The following is a 22,262-nucleotide window of genomic DNA, read 5'->3' as shown; positions in this document are numbered from 1 at the left end:
TAATGCACGTATATATGTCATTTTAATCATATTCTATTTAAACTTAATAAGAATATTCTCTTAGTCTGGTAGTATCTATTAATGAAATATAGATATTTTAGCAGAAAAATCCTTAATATGTTTGATTATCTTTCTGCTTTCCGACCACTGTGCTTCCGAAATAAGAAAAATATTTTTAACAGAAATATCGTTTTCTTAATTTTCATCATGCCTTCCGACATTTTCCCATGCTATTATTGAAATACAAAATATCAAATGATAAACTTCAGAAATAATCAGTTTATTCTGGGACATTATATATCAATACACTATTCCCAGGTTTATAGTCACCATGCACAACGTGACGCTATATTAAATACTACACACACAACGCGTACAGGGATCGTCTCAAAGCATGAAGTATATAATTGCGTTTTCATTATACTTGATATTTAATAAACATTCACATTATTAAAACACATGTTTTGTCGAAAGGCAAAAAGGTTCTAAACATATAAATGATTTTTTTACTGCAACCTAGTCTTTATTGTTTTACTTTCCAATCTACAAATGAACTTTGATTGTTGAAATATAAAATGTCACGTGGTAGCCTATCCACAGAGGGACCGTATCAAAGAAATAGATAACTACCTGTATAAATGATCGAAAAGTTTCGAGACGTTCCGAGAATCTTGATTCTGAGGATATCGAATGACCCATAGACACTTCCAAAACTCACCAATATATAAGCGTGAACGCAAAAAAGGATTTTTAACTTCAGTAACTAAAAGTGATTTTCAAGACTCTCAAATATCCACTTGGTGTTTGTTAATACTTTGCAATTTTACTGCAACCCAACAGAAATGAAAACATTTTGTCACGGATTTCTCAGCTGTTACGAAGAGAATAATTTGCTATACTGTCTGAAGCTTTCTGATTTTTAGTTGTAGTATGTAAGCAGTTTTTTAGTTTGTCGTATACCCAATGAAAATATAAAGGGATATGGAGTAAATGTACATGAGACAATATTAATATCAATATATGGTAAAACCCAAAAATTGAACGTTTTTATTGTTGTCATTCATCTTCAAGTCACAATGAGGCATTCAACAATGAGCAATATTCCTCATAACTGGTAATAATTTCCAGTTGACCCCTCGCATCGGTTTGAGCAGAATTCGTTGTTAAATATCATACAAAGCTACATCCATATTTTTATGTCTGTTTGTTGATACTTTGAAATGCCACCAAAACCGAATATAAATGACAACATTTTTGTCGAGGATTTCTCAACCTTTACTGAGAGGAATAATTTGACATTTGTTTGGTTTAAGATTTTTATATTTTTTGTCAAACGAAGTTAGGGAAGGGATATAGTGTAACTGTTTCATCTGTCCGTCACAAAGTTAAAGTAGATCTATCTGTGGAAGTATAAGTCATAGTTCATGAGATTTTGTTTATAGATGCGTCTTGAATAACCAAGGGGTCCTGACCTACATTTCATATATGAGTGACTGATTAAAGTTTGCGTTAGAGTCCATATCTGAGATACAACTCGTGGAGAAATAATATTTTGTCAGCAGATGCATCTTTAATAGTCAGGAGGGTCATAAAAAATAAGTCATCTTGACATAAAATTCATTGATGAGAAAATGAGATGAAAGGCTGCGTTAAAGTCCATATCTGAGATGAGGAATACCAATATTTTGTCAGTAGATGCAACTTTGATAGTCACGAGTTTCAAAATCAAGACTTGAAAATGAATTAAATGATATTCCATTTCATCAACTGCACTTAAATGATATTCGATTTCATCAACTGCACAATTTAGTAATAGTTTACAGCATTATCATAACTAATTGGATTGAAACAGTTCTGGCAATTGAGGATTCAAGTCAACTCAATATACAGATTGTTTAAATAAGCATTTTGCACTTTTTTAAACCAAAAACCTCCTTACTTTCGGCCCAAACATTTGGTGCGTGTACCAATTTACTCTCTTGTACTTACTTTACTCTAAGGAGTATCAGGGAAGTGAGAAGATGTGGCAACTTTCATTGTATACATAAGAATAGTGTTGATGATTATAGATACTAGTTTGGTTTGTTTCTATATTCAATATGTTCAATATTTTTTTTAAAGTTAATATTGGTCTTTATCAGTATATCAGCCTCCGGTATGCTTGCCAATCTGAGTACTTTAATAATCAAATAAAAAAAAAGACTTTTGATTCAATATAAAGATATCTTTATTATGAGTGTTGGTGAAAATTCAGAAAAAAATCCATTGCTGTAAAATTTCATGGTTGATATTGGTTTTCCATTTTAAATCAACTCAAATTTTGTATGCAAACATTTACAAAGCACATTAATACACACTTATAACATAATTGCCTCGAACTATAAAACCCCCTCCGACTTTACATGTCACGTTATTTGCCGCCATAAGAATAGAAAGGTAAACAAACGGGGTCAGCTGCTGTGGTTTCCTGCAACATCATAAATTCAGTGATAAGAAAACAATAACGAGGCACCAAGCTTGACAATATAGGGTAGTACAAAAACAAATCTGAGTCTTTAGAAAATAAAATAAAAAAGTTCCTTAGTTGGCCGAAGTACCCTGAATAACAAATAATGGACATGTAGACGAAAAGCGCACCAGGCGCACTCAATCATAAGCCGGGTACCTGGTTAATTTTAACAAACACTAGGTCGATGTCACTGCTGCAAGACGTTACGTCAATACTTCTTGATGCAATAATTTCCTTAAATTTACTGTTCATATTTTTGTTCAGTCATTCGAAACACTAGGGCTTTTTAACCCCAATACACAGATGGCCTTTTTTTAACCTTTCATTTCAAATTCTCTACAACTGCTTTCACTCAAGTGCCAGTGACAAGTCTTATGTTGTTAAAACTCGCGTCTAGCGTACTTAATTATATATTTGATGAGTTTTAATATCTTGAATTCGCCTAAACATTTCTATACTTCTTGTATTTAGCTAATATTTTAAATTCTTTTGAGTTTACAATACTTCATTGAATTTCTAACTAGTTGACAGTTCAGATTCAGAACTAGTAAATATATTAGTAAATCTTACGTTCTGCACTAGAAGTGAGTATTCCAAAAATCGATACAAGCAAAAAAGCCAATACAAACGCCATTTTTTTTTTAGAGATATAATCAATTTTAATACAAGGAAAATAGAAAATTGTTTTAAACTTTTCCGGTCACACACAGGAAATAGCTTATTGTGACGTTAAATCCGATGACTTTGATGCTGAATTAGACTGAAGTACCATGTGAGCTATTGTCATCACTTGTTGTTTGTCATCCGTCGGTCCTTGTCATCGTTGATCGTTGTCTGACCTCAATTTTTTAATCTTCTCCTCTGAACTACGAAATGAATTTGACCCAAACCCTTTCACAATGTTTCTAAGTTTTGACTCCTGAAATGTCCTTTTATTATGGTAATTAAAGCAACACGATAGTAGCTGGATGAAAAAAAACCATTGCAACAATAATCAGTAAAAGAAGACTTATTTACCTTCAAAATTGCACGAAAATTATAGCATGCTTTAGTATACACGAATGAAGTAACACTTACTTAAAAATTTAGTGCGTCCGAACTGCTTTTCTGGATTTAACTTCATCGTTAACGCTAAAATATAAAATTGGAAAGAAAGGATGTATATAAGTACTTGAAAACTTGAGAAGCATTATGACCAAATAGAACCTTTAAGAATACTCAAATTCATCTTATATAGGTCAACATTGCCTGAGGGAGATAGAACCTTAGTTTCTTAACGATATCAAAACTTATCAACGGACAATTTTGAAGAAAAAAACAAGAGAGGAGATAAGTGTGGGCAATCACAAATCATGCCCAGTAAAAAACAGACAACACCATAACAAAAAAAAAAAAGAAAAAAAAACACGACGACATGAGAAACAACAATTACAAAAATTACACAGAGAACTCCGCCATACGGCGGGTGTGAACTGAGATGCCTCGGAAAGTCAAACACTTGTAGTAACCAAACTGAAGTATTTAGTTAAAGGTGAGTTATAAATCATGTCACTACCGAAGGCCTGACTACTTAGCTTATTATACCATTGGTGACTAGCAAGCAGTTCACCATCAGTGCTATTGATCAAATACCAAAAATTAAATCACACTTTATAAACTCTTGAAGCAGTAGATGCATAAATACTTTAAAACTTCAACAGATATATGACCAAAAGGGACATAACAAGCCAAATCTACTGAAGGGACTCACTGTCACTCACCAGTATAGATTTCGTAGATATACTTCATCTGTCATAATGTATTTTCCGTTTGCAATGTTTATATATATGACCATGGTTAAAAACTTGAGCAATATAAACTACATTAAATCATTTCTTAAATTTTGAAATTTGGCTATCATGTTGGTTTTACAAAAAAGAATGGAGAATTATTTTATTCAAAATTGGTGCTTATCCAACAAAAAAATACTACGCTGTTTGTATCATGCTTTAACGGGTTGGTATACTAAGCCTAGATAGTGTGTGCTGCTTATAAACTTAACACATAATAATATCACACCAAAACAAATTGAAATTATTCAATATTGACTTCATCGTAACCGCAATGAATCATCAGTACAGTGTCTGAGTTTTACTCTTTTATAGATACCACTCATCTAGTTTTAATCTGATATTTAATGAATATAATCAACTCTAAAACAAAGAAAATATAAAATTGTATTAAACTTTTCCGGTCGCACAGAAAATAGCTTATTTGGACGTTAACTCCGATGACTTTGATTCCTTTGCTTATTGTTTGTTTTTTGCTGTGCATATACTGATTTTGTGTCATAGATGGATACCCTCCATATCCTTTTTTTCTATTATATTAACGGAGTTTGTCTCTCATGCTGTGTGGAGGTCGTAGAAAGTTTTCCCCTTGAGCTGTGTGCTCTTCTGTATTTTTAAAGTTATGGTGTATTTATTCTTGAGATACTTCTCTCATGTGTGCCTCATCATTCTCTCAATTTTAGGCCAGTTTGTATAGTAAATTTTAATAATACACACACCACATATTCTTAGCCAACATAAGTTAATGTTCTATGTTAATTATTATCAATTTCAAGCATTTATTTGGGGGGGGGGTCTATATACCGTTATTTACACATCAGACCGTACTGGTTACCGGAACTTTAGATATACCAAATCAGGTATTTCATATCTGAGAAATAGTCAATATATATCCTCCTTTTTAGATTTATTCACATATTTTTGTATTATTTAAAATTATCAGTCCAAAGGTTTGTTCCAGTATGTTCTTCTGGACTGGGCCCGATTTAGTGGTGTTACATTTTGCAAAGTCTACCCGTATTATCATGCAAAGAATTCCGCTCAAACCGGTGCTAGAGGCCGTCTTAAACTTCCAGTGAGGTGAGATGTTTGGTTTGTTTTTTTTGCTCCGTTTTGAAGGCCTCGCTGTGACTTTGAGATGAAGAACAGCGATAAAAGCGTTGTTCCTTTGCTTTTTGTGTGTTTTTTGCTGTGCATGTATTGATTTTGTGTCATGGATGGATACCACATATTCTTTATTTTTCTATCAACTTGACTGACGTACCATGTGAGCTATTGACATCACTTGGTGTTTGTTATCCGTCGGCCCTTGTCATCGTTGATCGTTGTCTGTCATCAATGTATGATTTTTGAATCTTCTCTTCTAGACTACGAAACGGATTTGACCCAATATTTGTGAAAAAGTTTAAACTCTTTTTTTTTTGGCAATTTCACAGTTTCATATTCTTATTTCTAGCATCATAGCAGCTGGATAAAAAAATACCATAGGAACAATAATCAGCAAAAAAAGACTTATTTACCTTGAAAATTGCACAGAACTTATAGCATGCTTTTGTACACATGAATGAAAGTAACACTTTAAAAATCTGATGCATCCGAAGCGCTTTTCTGGATTTAACATCATCGTGAACGCTAAAATATAAAATTGGAAAGAAAGGATGTATAAGTACTTGAATACTTGTGAAGCATCATGACCAAATAGAACCTTCAAGAATACTCAAATTCATCTTAGGTCAACATTGCCTGAGGTAGATAGAACCTTAGTTTCTTAATGATATCCAAACTTATCAACGGACAATTACGTTCCACAGAGAACTCCACCATATACCGGGTGTGAACTCAGGTGACTCGGAAAGTCAAAACACTTGTAATGACCACACTGAATTATTAAGTGAAACTTGAGTTATAAATCATGTCCGGCACTAGCAAAGGCCTGACTACTTAGCATATTATACCATTGGTGACTAGCAAGCAGTTAACCATCAGTGCTATCGATCAAATGTTAAAAATTAAATCTCACTTTATAAATATGAAAGCAGCAAATGCATAAATACTTTATAACTTGAGAAGCCATATGACCAAAAGGGACCTAAAAAGCCAAATCCACTAAAGGGACTCATCCGTATAAACGTCGTCAATATATGTCATCTGTCACAAAACAGCGGCAAAACCGATGGCGCGAGAACAATAGAACAGAAACTCTTCTATGAAAAAGTCGACAAAACCAACAGTATAACAATGCCGGTGACTATACTGAATAAAAGGTATTTCTAAACAATAATCGAACATTTTAAAGGAAGTATTTGTTAAAATGTGTTATTAGAAATATACATGCAAATACATGACGTTTTATTTGTTCATCATTTATCGAGATAATTGCATTAGAAGCTTGTGAAATTAAAATTTAAAAAATGTTAATCTTTGCTGAATATTGAAATTTTGTTTGAAAAAAATCATGTATATACAAAATCTAGAGCTCTTTTAAGCCACCAATTTTCGAAGTGTTCCACGTAGTACTTAGCATGATATAATTTCCCAAACTATACCTATTTTCCACATCTAAGTTTTCGAGTATGCTGGTCTTCTCTTGTCGCGTGATCTTTTAATCCAGACATATTGTCTTTCCGTGAATATAACGATTTTAAAGTTGTATCTGTGCAGATTAGTATTTTTACAAAGTAGGTTGTCCGTTAAAAGATGTTTACTATTTTTTTCATAATATTACGAAAAGGTCCTCTCGATTTAACTTAATTTCAAAATTTGTTATCTTTGCTGCATATCAATCGATTTTTTTTAGTATCTTTTCCTGGACGTCTGTGATCTAGCTGTATACATATACGAATAATTGGTATGTTCCAGAGAGGTCTACAGCCATTAGAAAATTAAATTGAAGTTGGCATTCCAAGAATTTGTTCGCATATCAAAATTTTAAACCAATGGTACACAAAGTTCACACATGATTATCATATAGCCTGCTGTACTCGTTTTTTGTTATTTAAGGAGGGAAATGATAACATTTTATGGAAATTTTGTTTATATTTCAATTTGTTTTTATTGTAACGATTTACCATAATGTTTCTTGTGAATTTATAACTGATAGCCCTTTTGCTAAAACGGGACAAACATTGAGAAGATCACTGTTTCAGTGTTTGAAAAGGGGGGGGGGGGTAATATTTTGTCACTAAATTTCCCACTGAAATTATTTTCCGTTTGCAATGTTTATATGTATGCGCATGGTTAAATATTATTTTGGTAATAATGAATTACATTTAAACATTTCATAAATTTAGAAATTTGGTTATCATGTTGTTTTTACAAAAAAAAATGGAGAATTATTTTATTCAATATTGGTGCTTATCCAACAAAAAGTTACGACGCTGTTTGTATCATGCATTAACGGGTTGGTATACTAGGCTTAGATAGTGTGTGCTGCTTATAAACATAACACATTATAATATCACACCAAAACAAATGGAAAATATTCAACTTGGAAAAGGTGCTTAAGTTGAAGAAGGCCTTCAAGAATGATGTGAATCTGCGAAGTTTACGTAGTAATTCGTTAAAATATGAATTATCAAAAGTTAAAAAGATTAGCTAGAAACAGGTTGGCAAGGAGAGGCACACATTTGTTTACTATATTCAACAACATGCTTGAAAACTCTACCTCCAAATATGTTGTCAATTAGAAATTTCAAAATGCTGATAACTTGTTCTTCGGTGCAGTATGTTTTATCCCCGGGTTCATTTCAATATCGATACTGTTAATACTGTTAGATTGTGTTTCCTTTTGCTGCTTACTGAGACGCTACTGAATCAAACGTTCCTATAGGTAAAATTGAAGTATTTCTTTGGAAATTCTATTGTCGCCACAGGTGACCCAATTATTTTTTAATTCAATTATGCGAACCAACAACTCCTTGCATATATATGTTTTCGTCTTTGACTTTTCATCTTATATATATTATTAACGGGTTAAGTTGTCATTACCAACACGACGGGTACCACTAGTATACAGAGATCTGATGCATGTAAGAGATGAGTTCTGTCCTCCTTCACTTATGTATTTGTATTTTAAATTTTTTGGGGGAATATACATATTTTTATATGTGAATGAAACAACCGTGCAAAGAGGCTAAATGTTGATTAGTATTCTATATGACTTATTTATCCTTTGAAGTTAAAATCATGATATCAAAAGCAAGTAAGTCAGAGTTACCGAAAATACCATCTTTGTAAAATGATAATTTCCGACGCTTTAGTGTTCTGCGTATTACGTTATTGACGATATACAGATCATAGTTTAAGACTAGGACAATATAATAATGATAGCTATGATGATTAAGGGTAAAGTTGAAATAAGTTTAATTATAGTCAATTTACTTCTAGATTGAAAGCATTTAATCAGTCATTCTCCTATTTGAAGGATGTTGCTTTTTATTTAAAATGATTGGATTGTCTGTAAATAGGCCTCTCAATGGTCGGCCTTTCTTGTAATACATCTTGACAGTCCTGGTGTCTTCTGAAATAGATCCGATATGATCTGACAATCTCACATTATTTAGGATTTTATCATGTTCTTGACTTGTACATTTACGACTGGATATCATTTTAGAATCGTGTGACCAGTGCTGCATGTATAGCAAGAGATGCTTATCATGTTTACACACATGTCTTCAGTCATTTTTTGTTATTCGATTCCTCTTATTTGCTCTCCAAAATAGTTTGAACTGAACCAGCGAATATGTATCAATAAGCATATGTAGTTTTAAAGGTTAATTCAGTAAACCGACTTGTTCCCTTTATGTTTTATTGCAAATATAGATAGACAAAGATTGGGGGTAAAAACAATCAGAATAAACTCCAAAGATAGTGAGACCTTGTGCGTTGACAGAGTGATACAAGTATTATAAACAAAACCCCAAGGTTAATTAAAAAAGAAAGGGGAAGTCCATAAACCCGACAATACCAAATGCTCGACTATATCACCAACGGAACGAAAGGAAAACAACTGTCATATTCCTGACTTGGTACAGGAATTTTCCAAAGGAAATGGTGGGTCAAACCTGGTTTTATAGTAAGCTAAATCTCCCACTTATGCAATTCGTTTATAGTTCAGTCATGTAGACAAAATTGTCTGTTACCTTATAATTGTCTATACAGATGGGCACGGTCATAAACTGTAACAATTCAATATGATTAGATCAGACAATTTTACTGATCAAATCTATTTGTATCCATTTTTGTTTGCTGCTCCGACCAGTTTTAAGACACAAATCACGTAAAAGTGAAAAAGAAGACTCGGTTCTAAAACTGTTTTTATGATTGCTGAACAAGTTACTTTGACAGGTCAGCAAAAGTGAAAAACAGACCTGTCTCCAAGAGTGGTCTAAAAGCAGACTTTTCACCAGCTGTAGTCTATAATAGACCTGTTTCCGGGACCGATCAAAAGCCCATTAGTCCACATGTTTCATATGGTACGGACATGTTAAATGGCATTAGGCAGTCCATAATCATGACTTAGACACGGTCCACCAATAAAGTAAACTTGCTTGACTGATTAAAATATAAAACAAATTGAAAAGCAGCCAAATGTCTGCTACAATAACTTGTTTTCAGGGTATGACACACCCTGCTTTTAACTGTATAATTATAATAAGTCCAGGGGTAAACAAGTTGACATAAACAAAACATCTATTATGATTATGAAATAGAAAATACTACATTGCTACATGGAGGGAGAGACCGTGGATTTCATGTTAATGGCCAGGAATTGGTGAAACGGGAAATGACTCAGTTTTGTCTTACAAAACTAAAAGTTCACTGCTTAGATGTAAGGGAATACTTCGTCTAGCCTTCTACTTTTTCCTCAGAAAAATTGAACAAGCGACCTTCAAACAAAACTTTACATGTGTTTTTCGATATATATTGTTATGCCGGCTCCCCGTATTTATTCAGTGTTGTTTTGATATGCATTTTTTTCGTCGTTGTTATGATCCATAACCAGAAGTTGGTTGTCAAAAGTGTTTGATAAGTCAGGAGATGCTTATGCTTGTACTTATAAAACTATTATCTCAGATGACTTTTAAACCTGTGGAGTATTGTTTTTGAGACATGTAACGTTTATTTTCGAACTGTTGGAAAGTGAAAGTAGGCCATAGATTTTTATTTACGTTTGTAAATACTAATAATATTGTGATTGATGTTGTTCTATTTTTTACATCTTATTATTTTTCCTGTTTGGGTTTCGTTTGATTATGATTGCTAATTGCACGGAGCATTTGGAGACTTTAAATAACTCTCGTTCCGATTTTTAAGGTTTGTCACCGATATAGGTGATACTTACTTGTTTGATGTGTTTTAGTTAAAATGTTCGTTATCTGTTCACTATCGATTGCAAGATACAGTAGTTTGTATCTGTTTTACCCATCACAAACGTTTTCAAAGCTTTTAGTTGCATTTTAAACACATAAATTATATTTATTCGTGAAGAACATTGCATTGTTTACAATTGCATCACCGTTAAGGGAATTTCCCTAATAAGAGTGATGGCTTGTGATTGGATGTCATTATATAAGCGCAACTCTCATTGGTCAATTTGGAATATAAATACGTGTGGTTGGCTGCATCAAGGGAGATAGCTCGCATTAGTTGAGATAGTAAAATCAAAGAGATAGAGCACTGGAAGTAGAAACTAAATAGAATTATGTCTGATGTTATGAGTATAAAAGTTAGTATTGTGAAATAATAATATTATTTTAATAAGTAAAAGGTGACGGTGACTAATATAAGTCCCGGTGATTAAATCTCGGTGACGGTGACTAATCTCGGTGACGGTGACGGTGACTAAAAACTGTCGGTGACGGTGACTATAACTGTCGGTGACGGTGACTAAATAATTTTGTCACCAGATTTGGAGTTGATGAATTCACGTGTGTAAGTTACTGTTGATATAGCTATAGTTATTGAGGTAGTGACATAAATAGTTTATGGAGAAGCATATGTATGTTTTATGAACAGTTTGGCAAAGGTCAGGCTTTTTATCTTGTTTGGTTAAAATTAGTTATGGATATGATAGTTACCTTTGTATAAAGGACTAGTTGTAAAGAAATGCTATGTTATGAGTAGTATTCACATTCGTGTTAATTGTTGTTAGACCAACCATACCAGGGGCCACTGACCAGTGACAGAACCGAGAGTCCAGCCTTCCCCCAGTATTTTATTTCGTTAATAAAATGTTTAACTTTATAAATTATTATCTTTTACTTTAGTAAACCTCACGAAAACCGAATTATACTAGCACACTGATATAAATATATATATTTATATATTTTTCCTTCGTCCTATTTCGGGTTTAGATCGGTGGTTTTAATTAAGACACCTTTCTCGACCTCTAATAGATCCCTTTTTACGTGACCCTGAGATCTCTGGTGGCCGACTCTAACGCCAGAGAGGCAGCGTTACAATTGGTGGCAGCGGTGGGATACCACTTTCAATATATTAGAGTCTATTGTTTGTATATAAAAATTTAAAGTTGTTGTAAAAATAGATATGGACGATTCAAATGTAGTTATGTTCGGTCCCAATACTGGGAATAGTGACCAAGTAGATGAAACACTATCGAATGAAGTAATAGCTTCTAGTAGTGAAAAGAATCTTACCGCAGAGAGAATGGTTTCTGACGCTAAAGTGGAAATGAAATTTATGGTAGACAAATGTTTTTCAGATTTTTCTGAGAGAATGGACAGTATGTTGGCAAAATTTGACCATCATATAACAAATAAAATCACCCCTATTTTAGGAAGGGGGTATGATAGTTCGTCTATAAGTGCGAGTGGGGAAGCCAAACAAAGTAAACAAGACTTAAATAATAGCCATTTCACTGAGAACATCAGAGCTAAACCTGACATAAAATGTAAAATTAAACCTCAGCTGTATGACGGGTCAGACGATCTAGAAGAGTATCTCACACAATTTTATCTTCTGGCAGAACTTAACGATTGGGACTTAAGATCTAAAGCTTTATTGTTGGCAAGTAGCTTAACAGGCAGTGCTCGTGCTCTTTTAAATGAAATGACAGAGGGTGAAAGGCATGACTTTGAATGTTTAGTAACAATGCTTAAAAGCAGATTTGGTTCCATAAATCGGTCAGAAGTTTTCAGAGCTGAGCTACAGACTAGGGTTCGGTTAAGGAACGAAAGTTTGCCCGAACTGGCCCAGGCAATTAAAAAACTTACAAGGCGAGCATATCCTGGTACTTCCCCTATTGTCAGAGATACACTGGCGCTTGATTATTTTATTGATGCTATAACTGAAACTGACATTCGTCTAAGGTTGAGAGAAGTAGGGCCAAAAACAATTTATGAAGCCGAAAATATTGCTGTTCGTCTTGAAGCTTTAAGACTGGCAGACAGACAAAAAGGGCGATCGGTGAGAACAGCTGATGCATGTGACGCTGATGATAGTAAAATAGTCAGTGAAATAAAAGAAATAAAATTAGGCATAAGAAATCTACAAAATGATGTAGGGGCCATTAAGAAAAATAATAATAATGGTCAACGTTATAACCATAATAACAACAATGGTTCACGTCAACAAAGAGGATCAAATAATTTTGGTAATAGAAATTTCAACCAAAATTATAACAGCTCGGAAAACTACCAAGCGTCGAGTGCGGGGGTCGCGGCTCGACCACAATAAAAAGACCCAACACGGTTATTTCAAATGTTTCTTGGAGGAAAGATAATGGATATTTTGTAGTTGCTAATATAAATTCTATGTCTGTAAATATGTTGGTTGATTCTGGGGCGAGCGTCTCCATTTTGAGAAAAGATTTCTTTGATAGTCTTGTACTTGAGAATAGACCTCAAGTTATGCCAGTCAGAATGAATTTATTAACAGCAACTGGAGAAGCTTCAGAGTTTATTGGGAAAGTTAACTTAGAAATAAAATTAGGGACACATATTTTCAAACACGAATTTTTGTTGGCTGAAATCAAAGATATGGCCATACTGGGTATGGACTTTTTGATGACTAATAGTATTGATGTTCTTTTTAGCAAAGGTTGCCTGAGAATTAAGGATGAGTTTATTACCTGTTTTACAAATAAAGGTGATAGCTCATGTTGTCGAATTTCAATTGCGGAAACTGTTGATATTCCGCCTGATAGTGAAATGTTAATAAAAGGGATGCCATGTGGCCCTGTTATATTTAATGAAGTAGGTCTTGTAGAGACGAACAAGTCTTTTATTGAGAAAACTGGTTTGTTATTAGCCAGAGTAGTGGTCCAGCCAAATTCAAATATCATACCTTTAAGGGTAGCTAATTTTAGCACAGAGCCTGTCAAAGTCTATAAAAACACAATAGTTGGTACTTTTGAACCTGTTGACATAGAAACGTTTGAAGTGAGCACTGTGAGTCGAGTCAATTGTGCAGAGATTAAGACTGAAGTAGGCATCCCTGATCATTTAAAGTGTGTATTTGAGAAAAGTTCCAAAGATTTGGATAATATTGAAGTCAAGAAGTTAAAAGAGTTTTTATGTTCTTATCAAGATGTTTTTTCAAAATCCCCATCTGATATTGGGCATACTGAAATTGTTAACCATAAAATAAATACGGGGAATGCAAAACCCATTAAACTTAAACCATATAGACTTCCTTTGGCAAAGAGAGAGGTTGCAGAGAAAGAGATACAAGACATGGCATCAAGGGGCATCATAGAACCTTCAAGTAGTGCTTGGTGTTCACCGGTTGTCATGGTCACGAAAAAAAAAGACCAAAGTATTCGATTCTGTATTGATTTTAGAAAAATTAATGATATAACTGAAAAAGATTGTCAACCGATCCCTCGTATAGAGGACACGCTGGACGCTTTAAGCGGCAGTAAGTGGTTCTCCACACTGGACATGCGCAGTGGTTACTGGCAATGTGGTTTAGATGAGAAGGATCGAGAGAAAACCGCTTTTGCAATACCTGGTAGTGGCTTGTGGCAATTTAAAGTGCTTTGTTTTGGGCTATGTGGTGCTCCAGCAACTTTCGAGCGGTTGGTCGAGAAAATATTTTCTGGTTTAACTTGGAGAATATGCTTAGTGTATCTTGATGATATCATTGTGTTCTCCAAAACTTTTGATGAACACCTCAAAAATTTAAGTGAAGTTTGTGACAGGCTAAGATCAGCAAATTTAAAATTACATCCTAAGAAGTGCTTCCTTCTTCAAAAGGAAGTAACCTTTTTAGGACATAAAGTTAGTCACGAAGGCATAAGTACTGACGATGAAAAAATTAAGGCCGTGCAAGATTGGCCCACTCCCAAGAATGTAAAAGATGTACGTAGCTTTATCGGACTTTGTTCATATTATCGTCGATTTGTAGAAAATTTCTCTACTATTGCAAAGCCTTTACATCAATTAACCGAGAAGTGTAAGAAATTTGAATGGACAGAAGCTTGTAATTGCTCATTTGAGCATCTGAAAAAGTTGTTAATATCTGCACCTATCTTAGGTTATCCAATTAATGATGGCGGCTTTATTCTTGATACAGATGCTAGCAATGTGGGAATGGGGGCCGTTCTATCTCAAATTCAAGATGGGGAAGAACGAGTGATTGGCTATTTTAGTAAAACGTTTTCGAAAAGTGAAAGAAATTATTGTGTCACCCGAAAAGAACTGCTGGCTATTGTCAGTGCAGTTAAAAATTTCCATCACTATCTTTATGGTCGATCTTTTACATTTCGTACCGATCACGGGTCTCTTAGGTGGTTAGTAAATTTCAAAAATCCAGAGGGTCAGCTTGCCCGCTGGTTGGAAACACTTGGTGCATATGACTTCCAAATAATACATCGCCCTGGTCGCATTCATTCGAATGCTGATGCATTGAGTCGTAGACCCTGTCCGGATGATTGTTCTTATTGCTCTAAAAGTGAGGATAAATTTTCAAACGTAGGTTTAGGAGAGGTTGAAATAAATAACGAGATTTCAACTAAAGAAGTGGTAAAGTCAGTAGTAGTTGATGATACGAATACTTTAACAGGCGCCGTTAAGGTTGAAGGTAGTCAACGTCTAGAGACTAGAAAGAAAAACGAAGCAACACAAGTATATGCTAGTTATAGGTCAGACGATTTAAACGCTTCTAAATCTTGTACAAAACTTGACAAGGAAAGTATGAACATATCTGATAAAGTGAAGGATGAAAGTGGATTTGCTTTAAAGGCATCATATGATGTTGGCAAATCAAGTAGTTCCGAAACTTTTAATGTTCCCAATTTGAAAAGGTCTGAGGAAAGGAAAGGGAAAAATAGATTTGCAAGAGAAACATCAGTTGATGTTTGCAAATTTAAGACCAATGAAAACATTATAAACCAACGCATAGGAGTAGTTAAAACTCGAAGCATGAAATCTCCTCAGTTGGATCAACAAAAACCGAGCTCGTCATCTCCGATGCACGATGAACAATTTGTTGAGATAGATTTCGATTTAGAAAGTGAACAAGAAAATGACCCCGTACTAAAGATAATTAGGGATTGGCTACTAAACAATTTGAAACCCATTTGGTCGGGAATATCTAAATTCAGTCCAATTATCAAATACTTCTGGAATAGAATTGAATCATTTGAGATAAGAGACGGTATTTTATGTCGAAAATGGGAAAGTGAAAGAGGGGATAATGTCACGTGGCAAAAAGTAATTCCAGATAATTTGAAAGAATGTGTGCTCAAGCAGTTACACAATAGTGTCACTGGTGGCCATTTAGGTATCAAGAAAACCTTAAGCAAAGTTAGACAAAGATTCTTTTGGTTTGGGGTACGAAAGTATATTGAAAATTGGTGTAGCAAATGTGATGTATGTGCTTCACGAAAGCGACCAAATAGAAAACCAAAAGCACCTATGAGACAATACAATGCCGGTGCCCCCTTAGAAAGAGTTGCTATGGACATAATGGGGCCTTTGCCTAGGTCAATTCAGGGAAATAATTATTTACTAGTAATTGGTGATTACTTCACTAAGTTTGTTCATACTATTCCCCTGAAATCCCAAGAGGCAGAGGTTGTAGCCCGAACATTAGTAGATAATTTTATATCAATCTTTGGAGTTCCCTTACAAATACATACGGACCAAGGGGCTAATTTTGAGTCCCATTTATTTCAAGAACTTTGCAAATTGATAGATATTGACAAGACTAGAACAACGGTTATGAGACCCCAGTCTGATGGAATGGCTGAGCGGTTTATGAGAACACTGGAAAATATGTTGTCTTCGTTTGTATCGAACCACCAAAAGGATTGGGACAAATTTGTGCCCATTCTAATGATGGCATATCGATCCGCTGAACACGAAAGTACGGGTGTGTCACCTTGTAGAATGATGTATGGACGTGAAATCAATCTACCGGTAGATTTATTGTTTGGTAAATCTCCGGACGGTCCTAAAAGTTCTATTTCGGACTTTGTTAATGATCTTGAACATACGTTGTTGACTGTTCATGAATTTGCAAGAACCAATTTAAATTTTGCTAGTGATGTTATGAAGAAAAACTATGACCATAACATTCACTTAAAGCTGTTCAATCCTGGTGATCCAGTCTGGTATTACCAATACCAACGGAAGGTTGGTGTAAATCCTAAATTTCAGAGACCTTGGCATGGTCCATTTGTTGTTACCCATCGACTGAATGACGTCTTATATAGAATTCAGCTGGGTCCAAGAATGAAACCGAAAGTGGTTCACCATGATAAACTTAAACCTTATTTGGGAGATCATGGTCCAACCTGGTTTTCATAGTTGATAACTTATCAAATTTAGTTGAACTTTGATCGAATGATTTTTTTATATTTAAGACATATGATGAAAATATTGAATACTAAAACTGTCCTACCATGTATAGGTATGACATGTATTACTAATTAACTAAGTTTTACGACTCTTTGTATATGTGTTGAGTTGTAAAAATATTAATAATTATAATGATAGGTCCATAATTATTTATCCCTTTCTTATGATTGTTATTCTATTCTTTTATAGAGTAAATGGATGTGTGTTATATGTGAAGACATGACATTTGAAAAAAGGTGGTTTCTGGAGCGACACATATTAGAAAGGCACTCAGACTTTGCCTGGAAGTGTCCAGAATGTAAAAAACTGTTCCAAAGACGTAATACCAACCATGGGTGCAAGGTACATGAAAATCAAATGATCTGTTTTCAAAACAGCACCGGACGTAGGGGAAAAGATGCCGAAGAAGACCTGGAGAAATTTAAAAGAGATGAAATGCCGAAGAAAATAAGGTTGGTTGATAATAATGGGAATGAGGTTGAAGTTGTATCTAGACGTAACAGATATGCTAGATCCGAGATAGGTGACACCAGCAATAAAAGTACATGTAATAGTAAGAGAGGAAGTTCGTTGAAAGAAACATCCAGAAAAAGGACAGATATAGAGAACAAAGAAAATAACAACATCTCAGGGCCAACTCCTGCAAAAGTTAGTAAGCCCTCAGAGACAAAAGAACAAAAACTGAAGAAAATCAAAGATGTTATTCAAGATCTAATGAGTGAGAGTGGTGAGACAATAACAATTTGTTTAGAACCGGAAGCAGATAAAACAGAAGGAAAGAGTCAAATCTTAGAGGAAGTCGAACTGCATGTATCAGAAAAAGAAGTGAGCACATTAGAAAGAGCAGATAAATCTCACATGAGTTCATCCTCATCAACAACCTCATCCGGATCGTCGTCTAGCTCGTCAAGCTCATCAGGGACAGTCAAGAAATCAACTCCAGCTAGTATGTCACAAAAGGCAGAGAACGTCGTGGTAAAACCTCTTGATACTGAAATTGAACCAATAAGAAATGTTGAGTTTTCAGCTAAGACAGAATTGGTGGAAACCTTCCTACAATCCCTACAGGACACACAGGAAAACACACTTACTCTCAACGTTGGAGGGATGAAGGTAGAGACAAGTAAAAACACCCTAAGAGCCGACCCTTCTTGTGTGTTCGCCTTGATGTTGCAGCCTTTAAGTCCATTCCGTCCTTCTAATAACGTCTACTTCTTCGATCGAGACCCTGCTCACTTCAAGATAATCCTTAACTATTTGAGGAACAATTGTACCGTGGAAAAAAGATATCTCCCTAGGGAGCATGTCTATTTGTACGAGCTGCTCCAGGAGGCAAAGTTCTATAAACTGTCTGGACTTGTTACAACAGTACAAGAGAGACTAAATGATTTGTGTGCATGTAGACTGAGTAACTTCTAAACTTTGTTGTTGATTTTGGATAGATTTTGACGTTTGTTGTTGATATAATTAGTAAAATTTATCTTGTGAATGAAAAATATCTTTGTTGTTAAACCCACATAGTACTGACATACTGTGAGCTCGATGAAGAATGACCAAGAATAGTAGAGTTTGTTTTTTTTTTTAATCAGTATTTCCTAAACAGTATAAATCAGCTCACCAAGCTAATATATTTGGGGACCAAATCCTTAAGGAAGGGGGCAATGTTATGCCGGCTCCCCGTATTTATTCAGTGTTGTTTTGATATGCATTTTTTTCGTCGTTGTTATGATCCATAACCAGAAGTTGGTTGTCAAAAGTGTTTGATAAGTCAGGAGATGCTTATGCTTGTACTTATAAAACTATTATCTCAGATGACTTTTAAACCTGTGGAGTATTGTTTTTGAGACATGTAACGTTTATTTTCGAACTGTTGGAAAGTGAAAGTAGGCCATAGATTTTTATTTACGTTTGTAAATACTAATAATATTGTGATTGATGTTGTTCTATTTTTTACATCTTATTATTTTTCCTGTTTGGGTTTCGTTTGATTATGATTGCTAATTGCACGGAGCATTTGGAGACTTTAAATAACTCTCGTTCCGATTTTTAAGGTTTGTCACCGATATAGGTGATACTTACTTGTTTGATGTGTTTTAGTTAAAATGTTCGTTATCTGTTCACTATCGATTGCAAGATACAGTAGTTTGTATCTGTTTTACCCATCACAAACGTTTTCAAAGCTTTTAGTTGCATTTTAAACACATAAATTATATTTATTCGTGAAGAACATTGCATTGTTTACAATTGCATCACCGTTAAGGGAATTTCCCTAATAAGAGTGATGGCTTGTGATTGGATGTCATTATATAAGCGCAACTCTCATTGGTCAATTTGGAATATAAATACGTGTGGTTGGCTGCATCAAGGGAGATAGCTCGCATTAGTTGAGATAGTAAAATCAAAGAGATAGAGCACTGGAAGTAGAAACTAAATAGAATTATGTCTGATGTTATGAGTATAAAAGTTAGTATTGTGAAATAATAATATTATTTTAATAAGTAAAAGGTGACGGTGACTAATATAAGTCCCGGTGATTAAATCTCGGTGACGGTGACTAATCTCGGTGACGGTGACGGTGACTAAAAACTGTCGGTGACGGTGACTATAACTGTCGGTGACGGTGACTAAATAATTTTGTCACCAGATTTGGAGTTGATGAATTCACGTGTGTAAGTTACTGTTGATATAGCTATAGTTATTGAGGTAGTGACATAAATAGTTTATGGAGAAGCATATGTATGTTTTATGAACAGTTTGGCAAAGGTCAGGCTTTTTATCTTGTTTGGTTAAAATTAGTTATGGATATGATAGTTACCTTTGTATAAAGGACTAGTTGTAAAGAAATGCTATGTTATGAGTAGTATTCACATTCGTGTTAATTGTTGTTAGACCAACCATACCAGGGGCCACTGACCAGTGACAGAACCGAGAGTCCAGCCTTCCCCCAGTATTTTATTTCGTTAATAAAATGTTTAACTTTATAAATTATTATCTTTTACTTTAGTAAACCTCACGAAAACCGAATTATACTAGCACACTGATATAAATATATATATTTATATATTTTTCCTTCGTCCTATTTCGGGTTTAGATCGGTGGTTTTAATTAAGACACCTTTCTCGACCTCTAATAGATCCCTTTTTACGTGACCCTGTGATCTCTGGTGGCCGACTCTAACGCCAGAGAGGCAGCGTTACAATATGAACAATGTCAAACCGTTAACATTCTTTAGCTGTCATGTGACAAGTTATGAAACATCCAGTCATTTCCATGTACGGTTCAATTATAACAGTCGTTAAATTTTGGCCAATAAAGTTATGTAAGGACTAGAACTAATAGTTACGTGTATCAGATATTCGTCGGATTATATAAAAAAATTAGTATCACCTTTTATATTTTAGATCAATTGCAAGCGACATTCTACATTGGAAAGAAACTAACGCAATATAATTTATTGATTGAAAATCCCACCCATTCACTACTATTTCTTGCACTACTTAGCATAACATATGAACACATTTCTGCTGCGTCTGTTATATATATTTTCAGGATGATCCTCGTACGGCGCATTGTGTAAATCGTCAACTAAGAAGTACAAAATGTATATAAAGAATACCAAGTTCATTGTCTACTGTGTGTACCCGTGTTTGTCCGTAGTTTGCTAATATAGCTGTACCAACACTACGCAACGTGTCCGCTATTTTTAGACTGTATTTTGATGGATCAGTAAACCTAGTAAACTGTAACTTTTATTCGTATCACTCAAGAACAATGTTTGTATGTGCTGTTTATAGAAACATTCCGTACTGCATATTTAGTTAATGCACATTTCGCTACGTTTACTTAATAGAAATTCATTAATTGCAAAACCCGAGTATGCATTTTGATATTTATCAGGGCTAAAAACCATATATTAGACATTCGAAGAATGTAAATGATTCATAGCAATAATTTTGAAAGAAGCTTAAGTATACCGTGGTGTAGTATATCATACAAGTCAAGGTATAAATAAGAGACAAGAGTATTCTACTGATGTTCAAAAACGTAAATCCATTTAGCATAAAAAAAAATACAAACAAAAAGAAAACACCTGATGGAATCATGTAAATCGAGATCTTGTGTGTCGACCTGGTAAGCGTCTATTGCAATGCGTGCATATCATACCATGCATAATAAGGCCAAGTAAGTAAAGATATTACGATAAGAAAAAGAACACAATCGGTAAATTTATAGATTAGAAGACTATTCTTGTGTCTTAAGATCTAAGGCGACAGTAGTAATGATGTTCAAATCACGAAAATCGACTAAGAAGACACAAATCAAACCCGCTATGCAAATCCACACTCGTTCAAAGTGTCACGATTTGGAATAGTACACAATTGATAAAATTACAGATCGACTATACTGGTATCTAAATATCTAAGACCGTGTAACAATTCGCTAGTGAGTTAATATGCTGACACTTCGAATTCGTATCGATCAACAAATTCATGATGGTGACAATATAACTTACCTACTGTCGATTTCATTCGTTCTTCGTCATAACTTTGTTGGAACAATTTTTGAGTAAGTAGCACATTCTAGTTAATGAAATCGGTAAAGTGTGAACATACACGAGCATAACGTATTATTTGAGACATTTAAACGACATACAATGGTGCAGAGAGTACGTTTCTACTGAGAAATGGAAAGTTGCCAATTGGAAAGTTGAATTCATCATGTTTGTCATTTATTCTAATTTGAAATTTTCAATCTGTGCCAATATCGAGGAAAAGATCAAGAGATACGAAGCAGACCTTCTGCTTTCGATGACATCCTTAAATTCCAAGTTAACTGGAATATATGAGTATGTATTTGAAAGTTAAATTAAAGAACTTTGCAAGATTGTTCTTTTCTTTTTGTCTTTGAGAAGGTTCTATATCAATTCTGCTTTATATAAATACAAACACAAGTCGGTAAGTAGTGATGCACAATTGTTACCCATTGTAATATCGACTGTCTGCTGAATTATCACTCCACTAAACTAGACAAATATGTTGATCACTAAACTAGACAAATATGTTGATCACTAAACTAGACAAATATGTTGATCACTAAACT

The 22,262-nt window shown here is 34.4% G+C and overlaps 1 protein-coding gene across 1 annotated transcript; it reads left to right on the top strand.

The window, feature by feature from the left end:
* The first annotated feature begins 10,762 nt into the window (after positions 1–10,762).
* On the top strand, positions 10,763–18,658 carry LOC127707854 (putative uncharacterized protein DDB_G0277255). Its single transcript, XM_052212608.1, has 2 exons — positions 10,763–11,065; positions 17,352–18,658. Exons 1-2 carry the CDS (start codon positions 11,042–11,044, stop codon positions 18,579–18,581), a joined length of 1,254 nt encoding a protein of 417 aa, XP_052068568.1. The 5' UTR covers positions 10,763–11,041; the 3' UTR covers positions 18,582–18,658.
* The last annotated feature ends 3,604 nt before the right edge of the window (positions 18,659–22,262 follow it).

Source organism: Mytilus californianus, unplaced genomic scaffold (assembly GCF_021869535.1).
Source record: "Mytilus californianus isolate M0D057914Y unplaced genomic scaffold, xbMytCali1.0.p SCAF_7, whole genome shotgun sequence".
NCBI classification, from domain to species: Eukaryota; Metazoa; Mollusca; class Bivalvia; order Mytilida; family Mytilidae; genus Mytilus; species Mytilus californianus.
The sequence above is the reverse complement of the archived record's forward strand: the minus strand, read 5'-3'. Positions and strand labels throughout refer to the sequence as shown.

Bases quoted from the DNA above. Each gene is read 5' to 3' on its own strand.
- LOC127707854 (XM_052212608.1), top strand. From the start codon at position 11,042: ATGTCTGATGTTATGAGTATAAAA. The intron at 11,066-17,351 runs GTTAGTATTGTG...ATTCTTTTATAG, and splicing joins CTGATGTTATGAGTATAAAA to AGTAAATGGATGTGTGTTAT.